The sequence below is a fragment of the Syngnathus leptorhynchus genome, chromosome 1 (assembly GCF_054491065.1).
Source record: "Syngnathus leptorhynchus isolate UIUO chromosome 1, UIUO_Slep, whole genome shotgun sequence".
NCBI lineage: Eukaryota > Metazoa > Chordata > Actinopteri > Syngnathiformes > Syngnathidae > Syngnathus > Syngnathus leptorhynchus.
This window is the reverse complement of record NC_141195.1, coordinates 14867306-14877366: the sequence shown is the minus strand read 5'-3', so window position 1 is coordinate 14877366 and position 10061 is coordinate 14867306. Positions and strand designations below refer to the sequence as shown.

The 10061-nt window shown below is 38.9% G+C and overlaps 2 protein-coding genes across 2 annotated transcripts; one reads left to right on the top strand and one right to left on the bottom strand.

Moving 5' to 3' along the window:
- Positions 1–1017: 1017 nt before the first annotated feature.
- On the top strand, positions 1018–2695 carry slx9 (SLX9 ribosome biogenesis factor). The gene is made up of 6 exons (XM_085917144.1): positions 1018–1329; positions 1589–1709; positions 1791–1862; positions 1929–2103; positions 2289–2354; positions 2431–2695. Exons 1-6 carry the CDS (start codon positions 1165–1167, stop codon positions 2552–2554), a joined length of 723 nt encoding a protein of 240 aa, XP_085773270.1. The 5' UTR covers positions 1018–1164; the 3' UTR covers positions 2555–2695.
- Positions 2696–2865: 170 nt separating this feature from the next.
- On the bottom strand, positions 2866–8516 carry dhrsx (dehydrogenase/reductase (SDR family) X-linked). Its single transcript, XM_085936234.1, has 7 exons — positions 8363–8516; positions 6098–6205; positions 5731–5799; positions 5566–5667; positions 4453–4660; positions 3987–4194; positions 2866–3877 (listed from the first exon to the last, which is right to left on the bottom strand). The coding sequence occupies exons 1-7, from the start codon at positions 8460–8462 to the stop codon at positions 3695–3697; spliced, it is 978 nt and encodes a 325-aa protein (XP_085792360.1). The 5' UTR covers positions 8463–8516; the 3' UTR covers positions 2866–3694.
- Between the last annotated feature and the right edge of the window lie 1545 nt (positions 8517–10061).

Below are 10061 nucleotides of genomic sequence, written 5' to 3'. Positions count from 1 at the left end.
TTGGAGTTAATTGATTTTCTAATGTATTTGGCAAATAAATAAACTGGATATAATTACATAGATAGTATTAAAATGAATTACTTTTATTATCAAAATAACTTTTTTAATTAAATAGTTATAAGTGATGGGAATGAATTCAATAACGCAATGAGAAATTTCACAAACAAATTTTAAAACTGTGACTTAAATAATTTGTTCATAATTGAATGACTTAGAAATATTTCCAGTATCAATTTTATGACCAAAATTAATTATTACATACACATCTTACATTTTTAAACCTCATCTATAAATGAGCTGGCCCTTCTGTTAATTTTCAAAAATGAATGTGGCTCTTATGCACTACTTTGCTCATCCCTGATCTCGATGAAATGGCGACAAGACTTCACCAACGTAGCATTTGATTAGAACCTACAGTGTTCATTGTGCATGTAGGTCCATTTTGTCTTTTTTTATTCTGATACTGGCTCAGCCAGTGCCCTAGAAAAACACAAGCATGGTTGAGTATTTCAACAAGGAATCAAATATTTTATGTTTGAGTTAGATCAAATAGCAATGATAAAAAACATGTTTTAAATGCTTGCGTTATACTATTAATAGCTAATATTTGCATTGTTTTTGTTATATAACTGTTTTAGTACTGTTACATTTTATAAATCACAATTAATGTGTTAGAATTCACAATCAGTTGAGCATTTTGCACTGACAATTTAACATGAAATTTATTTGATTAATTATTAGACTAATCTGAATATGACCACTCAACAAATTATGGGGAAAATGTCCAATCTTTAATAAAGTTACCTTATGCTCGTTTTGTGACCCTAAATTTCATTTTGCAAACACAAATCCCATTGCTTCATCACGATCAGATGAAGGTGAAAGATATCTAAATTAAGTTGTCAACAACAACAAAATCTGCGTATTTTGAATCTCTCCAGAAGTCGTCAGATTTCAGAATACAGTGAATGGGTGTTTTTGTTGTTGTTTGGGGGTGTTACTCCCCAGAACACAAGGTGGCGCTAAGTGCTCCATTAAGCTCGACTCAGACTGTGGTGGACGAAGAAGACAGTCTCTAATGTCAACGAAACCAAACCACGACATCGTGTTTGCCAAGATAAATATTCTAAGACTTTTGCAAAACGAGCTTCTATTGTTGTAAAAATGGTTGGAAAAATTAAAAACGTCCGGCAGAAGTTGCACCAGAAAGCTGTAAAGCTAACGTGGATGGACTGTGCTTTGTCCAAATCCTCGGACGAACCTTTCTCCTTCCAACCAAGTCATTCACATGTGGAAAATGGCTCTACTAAACTTACCGGGAATATACAAGTAAGTAGCGACTAGAAAACGTCTCCTTTACTTTGCTTACCAACTCCTTTTCTATTAAATTAAACACAATTTGAGTACAATAACATGCTACTTTTGCTCCGACCGCAGTAGGCTACTAGTGACAGCGCAATAATCTCCTATGCTATTAATTTATTAGATGAAAACAATGTTGAACATAGTCGATTGTCTTAGCCACTGAATAATTGATTGCCAAATAAAGATATTGCTTCACCTCTAATTCTAATGCTTAATTATGCAGGCACCCAACCAACTGTCTTCACCAGGTGGGATATTTGCAGGCACAGAAATAGCTCCAGATGCCCTAAGGCAAACATTAACATTCGAAGACCCTCCAGTAGCCCCCATACCTGCCAAGATCGGTAAGCTTTGCCAACATCGTTGTGAAATCTCATTCAACACTCGCATGCCCAATCACTTTTTTTGTGTGTGTGATTTTAAAGATACGTCTGAACCAAAGAAAGTGAAGTCGAAGAAAGAAAAGATGAAAGAAAGGCGGGAGCGATGGCTAAACAGTAAGTTGATTATTTTCCATCCATTATATCAGGTCTTCCCATCGACCTGCCTCCTTTCCTCCACAGAAATCAGCGTCATCAAGCTGACAAAGGAGCGTCAAGCGGCACAGGCCCGGCGGCGGGCCACTCCAGTGGTGGGAGACATGAGCGTGCTAGCAGACGCCCTGCCTGAGCTGTCCCAGCTCATCGCTCCAGCTGGTACAGCCCGCATAGCCGCTACAGCTCGCCGGAAAAGCACAGTGTAAGTTGATCTATAAAATTCATGTGGGAACTTGGATACTTTTAGTAAACCAGGTGTCTACAACACACGTAATATGCACGAGTTCAACAATATTATGTTTGAAAATGCTCAGGATACAATATGCACTGTAATATGCTTATTGGCGGGCGGTCAAACAAACTCACCAGTCCCTCTCTCCTCCCCAGGCCAGTCAAGAAGTGCGCAGTAACTAATTTCAGTCAGATGAGGCCCCTACAGAAACGCAAATTCTTGTAAGCTCTTTTTTCGTATCATTTATAGTCATAACATCAAATGAAATGTGCTCATTTTTTGGTGTTCTTACCACAGGGAGTCAGAAATCAGTAGGTTTGGCGAGGCGGTGAAAATCCTCAGCAGCAAAAGGAATCCTCTCAACGACATCTCTGAGCATCTGAGGAAGAGACTAAAACATTTAGAAGAAAGTTCCAATTGACATCAGTACACCGTTTATTTACGCATTGGTCTGTGTTCCCCTCCATTGTATTTACTATTAAAAGACTTGGGCCTGTAACATCAACAAAGACGCATTGTTGTGTCACAACTAATGACAATAAACTTTGCTTTTAATGAATAATGGCTTCATGTACACTCACTCAAAATAGTTGTGCCTATAAATACCATCCGGGGGCAGCAAAGAACCAATTTTGTCTCGTGGAAGCTTTCAACTCAGTTCCAATTGTGCCACCAAGATGCAATACATCGTAATTGCTTTAGCCGAAGCACAAAAGTAGCAAGTAGGACACGTATTATTAGGGAATTAAAAATCAAACAATACCATGGATATGATTTAGGGCACAAGACAACAGCTGGGTGTGACAACTTTTAAACAAGTTTTAGACAACTATGACTGTCAAACAAATATTTATTTTCCACATAAAAGTGCAAGCAGCATCACGTGATTGCAAAGTAGTTGATTTGTGAGGCTCCTGTAGAGACAAGTGCAAGAATGATACACAATGATTCAGGCTGGAAAAAAAAAAACACTAAACAAACAGTAAGGCATTAAAATATCAGGCGAAGTAAGGATTGATATTGCAAAGCCAACACATTTTTATATATATATATATATATATTGGGCAGTCACAATTCCCTGACCTGTTCCTCAACTTTTATGGAGCCAAGGACAAATTACATTAGAAAACCAAAGAAAAATGGGACAAAAAGTGTATATACTCTGTGTAAACATTGAAGATATTGAAATATTGAGGAGCTTGTATGAATTTACCCACAAATTCACTTAAGAAATCTGCACTTGTTTAGTTGAACACAAAGCCAAAATGCAGTTGTTTGCATGGCACCATCAGTAAACAGGTTCAAAGAACATTTTGCCAACTTACTTGAAGAGCGTTTAATTGCTTTTCCTGTCACTATACATTGCTGGCATAGAATAAACAAAGGCACATTATTGTAAAATCGTGAAACATTCAAATTTTTTCAACATGGCGACTCACTGGTTTGAAGCGTATAAACCCCTGATATCATTTGCGATGGAAAAACGCCGATCCTTTGCCTGCTTTGAGTGTCATATGAATCCGTTGGTCTTGCAAGGACAGCCACACCCACCCACCGCACATCAGGCCTTGTGTAGGCCTGCCAGCTCACAACTCTTTTCCCACAACTTTGCTTGAAGCTCCTCGTCATAGGAATCTGGGGCTGATTGCCTCTTTTCGCCATTGTAGAGGTAGCAGCCGCCCACCCCTTCCATCTCGGAGGCAGCTGCGGCATACGTGATTATAGAGGCACCCTCTGTTGGAGTCTGAGAGGGGAAACAAAAGAAAAGTGCTAGCACCAAAGCTAATTTTGAAGGTAGTCACACTGTAACCTAAAAGACAGAGTTAATTAAGACACATGGATGTTTGACGTACCCTAAACAAAGTCTTTGCAAATGGCTTTTTAAGCGCCTGCGCGAGGCTCCACAAGTTGTCGTAGAGTGCCGTGTCCACCATCCCGGGATCCACCGCATTGATCATCACTGAGAACCCTTTGGCTGTCATCTGCTCTTGTAGGTAGTAAGTGAAAAGGACTAAGGCTAGTTTACTTTGGGCGTAGGCACCATGGGAGCTGTAACTTAACCTGGCCAAAGGGGAAAGGAGGTTAGATATTCTATGTGTTGCTATCCTTTACTTAACATTTGAACAGCCTTTTTATAGTTTGCCATTCACAAATCACCCAATTGCCTCTTTTTTTTTTGTGTGGTGCCCATCCTTAACTATTTGCTGGAAAACAATTTTTTTTGGGGGGATAGTTTTTGGGGCAGATGTTCCTATGAACTGAAAGGTTGAAACAACCAGGAAATAACCTTTGAAGGAAAAGGACATGATTATATTTTACCTCCTGTTGAGATCATCCATGTGCATTACCCCCGCATAGTGTGTGGCAGAAGACATGTTGACGATTCGGGAAGAGCAGTCCGGTCTCCCTGACCTTTTCAATAAGTCAAGCAGCAGATTGGTCAGTAGGAAGTGGCCGAGGTAGTTGAGAGAAAAGTGGAATTCAAAGCCATCTTCAGTCTGCCTCTCAGGAACCAGCATGGTCCCAGCTACACAAAGTGACACATACCCATTCAAATGAATGCAAATGCCATGAATCCCAAAGTCCCCCCCCCCCCCCCCACCACCTCATCCACCCACTCTTCTTGTCAGTAGCTTTCTAAGTTTCACCAGTGTCATTAAATCAAGTATCTTGTGATGAAGCCAATTCGACCCGGTCACAGCAGTTGCTTATGTCGCTAGTATTTTTAGTTTTACACTGTGGATTGATGAACCCCATCGATTCATCATCCCCAGTCACTTCTTGGGCTTACTTGGTAGGGAAACAGCACTCCTATTCTGGGCTCAATTAGCAAGCGCCTCAGGTCAATTTCTACACCGAGGAATGCAAAAGAATCTTCTTTGATTTCTTCTCTTCTGCATCCAATTTCAAACTGCAGCCCACCAAAACTGTAAAACCACCAGCATGAGCAGAGGATTTGAGAGATGAACATTTAAAGAAGCACCCATATCATTCCGTTTGCTGGACACGCGACAATCCAGCAACTCCAAAATGTATCACCAGCAATACATGTTCCCAATCGCTTAAAAAAACAACATAAAAATAACCAGTTCAGTGAAGGGCTTAAAATTTGTGAGAGCTAAAGATTTGCAGCCCCATTTTTTTCCAGTGATCAAAGATGCTTGTTCAACCGAACAGTTGGCTTCAACGTGGGTTGATTAGTCACACTCGCAGAGAGGTGTACCGACATGATTCATTTTTATGCAAAGACGTTCCCAATATGTATTAAAAAATGTCCAAAAAATGTGAGGTATGGCTCATTCTGTGGGTGAGCCATAAATCACCCTTGCTACTCAAACATACGATCCAATATTACGTATATAGTCTACAAATTAGCGTTACGTAACAATAAAGTATATTGATGAGATGCAATAGAAAAAGAAAACAGCCTACCGTTATTAACCAGAAGATGCAGGGGAAGCCCTCGGCCTTTGAACGTTTCGACAAATTTTCGCACTGAATTCAGAGAAGTCAGATCCAAAAACAGAAACTCGGCTGGAAATAGATTACGAATTAGTCAATAGTCATTTTTGATGAAGATGAAGAAAAAATAATTACCTTTGCCCTCGGTGCATTCTTCCTGAATCGCTCGTGCGGCAGCTAAGCCCTCCTCGTTTTCATTCCCCGCTGGAAATGATGAAGAGGGTCATCAGTAACCAAGTAGCTCTTTACGAATATTTAGAACTCATAAAAATATACATGAATGTCAAAATATATTGGAGGACAATGAAATCAAATATTTCATTGGTAATTACTGTTAGATATGGTTTAAAGTTGAGGCTATGTCATCAGAATAAGACTAATCCACCTGACAAAATGATTTACTTGACTTGTTGAAAGAGAATTGAATTCTCATTTCTAAAATTGGTAACGTTAAAATGCAAAAGGAAGGTTCTAATCTAACATGCGTGATGCAAAAGCCTACCAATAATGACGTGCATGCCAAGTCTTGCCAGATGTTTTGCAGTCTCGTAGCCCATTCCTCTTGTACCTCCAGTAACAATGCCAACCCTTCCATTCTGCTTCTGTAAGACTGTAAGAAAGGAGATGTTCAAAAGGTTCTTCTAAGTCTAAAAAATATCTGAGGTGTCTGTGGAAAAACTGCCTTGGATTAAAAGATAATCAATGATAGTTCCATTCATTCATGCACTTGTACCGTCAGGCGACAGTGACTCTTCACACTTTGCTTTTTAGCCACAGGTAGACATGAAATTCTAAAATATACACATTCAAATTTGGAATAGTGTAAAAAATAGTTTATGGTCGATCACTCAGGAAAATTTGCTGCAGAACCCTGCACGTTTGTATCCTGATTATTAGAGTTACAGTAAATTTGAAGTTTGTTCACTTAGAAATAAATCAATAGTGTCTAATTTTTAGTGTTGTTCACCGAGTATGGTAATGGACAGAATAGCAGTCACAAATGTGTAAAGTAATAATTTAAAAAAAAATCACAATCTAGCAGAAATAAAATCTGCATTTTATTGAGAGAAATAAGCCACCATAAAAAGACAAGTCCCTTTGTAGAAAAACAGAAACACTTGTGACCCTCGTCGGATTAAGCGGTGCAGAAAATTGAAGGATGGACGGTGTACTGTCCTCTTTCATACTGACAGCTGTTCAGTAGCTGGTTGGTCTTGATCCATTTGTCATGCTTTGGGATAAACCCCACGCAACTAGTCAAAGGAGTCACATTGTTGGACAGATTAGGAGTAAGAAACATAATGCCCTACTTGTGACTCTCACATGCTATACCACACAATTTGGCTTGGATTTATTTCGTTTTTAAACCAGTTTAAGGCTTTGTTTGGCCTCAACTACTTTGCCAGTCAGACCTTTAGCAATAAAGCAGCCAGTGTAAAAGTACAAACTATTTTGGACTGATTGTGTTAAAAATAAACAAATTTCTAGTATCGAACTCAAACTAGGTGTTTACACTCAAAGTGTGTGAATGAATGAATGAATGAATGAATGAATGAATGAATGAATGAATGAATGAATGAGTGTCTAGATGTGAAGGGCGATCAGTCAAAAATTCTTGACTTTTCTGATTACACACCCATTGGGAAAAATAGAATGTTGTTATTATTCAGTGCATTAATAAGGTCATTTTTTTCCTGCTGAATGAAATACAGACAAGATACGGCCGTCACTGGCCTGTCACTCATTCTACAACTTCATTATGTCATGCTTAGCTGTTGACAGTCAAACCTTTATTATTTTGCACTTCAATTCATTATTTATTTATTATTAACAAAGACAGGGAGTTTCCACATTTATTTTTTAATTATTATTAATTTATTTAAAACGAATCATACATCAAAATGTAGTTGTTTTATTTTGGACTTAAATTCTCTATTGCAGAGTGACTGTTCTGCGTTTTGTGGAAATAAGCAAAAGGGCTTTATTTCTTTATTTTGTGACTAGCGGTCTTGGTTACTCGGTATCGGTGCGTACTCATGCTGGTGGTATCAGTAGAGAAAACAATCACAGGTGGCAGCCAGCAGAGTAGGCTATTTTCAAGATTACTTAATTTATAACTGTGTTGATCATTAAACACGAATAAACAGATTATGGCAAGTGGAGTAGGCCTAATGTCAATGTTGTTTAATTTAGTCAACTAATTATCCTCAATTACAATAAAAAATCAGAACTTGTCAAAATAGAGGCAAGCAGTGACATGGAGTGTACAGCATTAAGTATTGAAGACAATGATGGCAACAGATTCAGAGAAGCACGATATTCCCATCCATCGCCTCTTGTGCCACCCTAACAACCAAGAACTTGTGGCATTGAAAAATTAAGTTTGAAAAGACAGAAAAAAAAGACACATAAGGGGGAAGACATATTTTAGCCAATTTAGGAATTTGATGACCAACTATTAGCCAATTTAGCATATTTCTGTTTGTTTTTCTTTCTTTTAAATATTTTTATTTATTTTGGTTGTTTGGCATGGACAAACATGGCCAATAAAGCTGATTCTGATTTATGTTAACATGTTCAATGAAGCAATCAATCAATTAATCAATCAATCAATCAATCAATCAATATAAAAATAAAATAAATAATTTTCGTTTATTTATTTTCTTTTCTTCCTGCCAATATTGTGCAAAATTATATAAATAAAACATCAAACCAATAACATTTTTTAAGAAGCTAGTGAAAATATGAAAACAATAATATAGCCAACCTGGAAGTGTGAAAGATCTGTTGAACATCTGGTAGATGAGAACTCTGATTCCACAGTAGTAAAGTTTGAGAAGAGGCACCAAAACAGACAGTGGATTCATGATTCTTCTTCCTGCCTCTCCTGCCGGTGTCCGAATGTGTGTGCTGTTGGTCGCCTGGACGGAAACAAAACCGACTCGTTTACGTTCCGCCCCCAACATGAAGACGTCATCTGCGGTCAGGGGCGTCAGAAAACGAAGTTGAACTCTGTCCTGGAATAATTAAAATAAAAAGTCAGTTAAAAGTGACAATGTACATGAACAAACTCTTCAAAAATTCATAGCTATATCGCTACTCTATTTCATACATACATACATACATACATACATACATACATACATACATACATACATACATACATACATACATACATACATACATACATACATACATACATACATACATACATACATACATACATACATACTAGGATTGGAAAGATTACTGATATCCATCGTAAAATCGATACGACCTGTATGATCCGGTTGCACCGTATCGTATCGCATTGGATCGCATTGTTTTAAAATGAAATCGTACTGTATCGCAGGAAATGGGAGAATCGTATTGCATCATTGGCAATTCCATCAATGGTGAATGCATCGAATCGTTGGCAGTGTATCGAGATGTGTAAGGCTTTGATGGTGAAGATTCCCATCCCTAATACATGCATTCACTTTCAGGGTCACCGGTTAGAAAAAGCACTGTACTCAGGATGACACAGCGTTATCTTCAGGGTAAGCGAAAAAAATGTTTCCTGGAGAAAATGAAGGCGTCAAATGGAAGATTACGATGCTGAACAAACTTACCACAAAGAATTCCTTTGTAACCAACCGCTCAGGAGTTTCCAAATGTTATTTCTTTTTTCCCTCAGGGTATATTAGATATGTTTGATGGTAAAGATACTATCAACAGTTTCTGAAGTGCTCATAGAAAAGTTTATTGATCACTTGGTACAAATGAGAAATCCCCTTTCCACAGGATGGTCTGGTGACATGTTCAATGAACATGGTGGTCAGCTATCTTGTTTTTAATTTCCATGGGGTTTTCCTGTATGAAGTCATCAAATTAATCAGACACAAAATTCGATTTGATTCTTTCATAAACGAGATGTTTAATTCTAAGGGGTTTATCCACGTTAATAAAGAATTCCCAACACAACTTCAACTGCGGGCGGGTGCACTGTTTAGCAAGTCCACCTCACAGTTTGGATGGTGCAGGTTTGATTCCACCTCCGGCCATCCCTGTGTGGAATTTGTATGTTCTCCCCGTGCCAGCGTGGGTTTACTCCGGGCATCGTTTTTCTCCCACATCCCAAAAACATGCACGGTAGGCCGATTGAGCACTCCAATTTGCCCGTAGGTGTGAGTGCGAGCGCGGATGGTTGTCCGTCTCTGTGTGCCCTGTGATTGGCTGGCAACCGGTTCAGGTTGTCCCCGGCCTCCTGTTTGATGACTGCTGGGATAGGCTCCAGCACGCTCGCGCCCCCCCGTGGAGACAAGCGGTACGGAAAATGGATGGACTTTAAATGCTGCAAATGGCGCCCTGACTGTATGTTAAGTAGATGAATGACTTGCGGCGTGTTCGAACACACCCTCACAGTCAGCCGCTTCGAGAGCGTTCGTACACTGGTTCACCCTGATCGTTTGTTAACTCAACCCGTT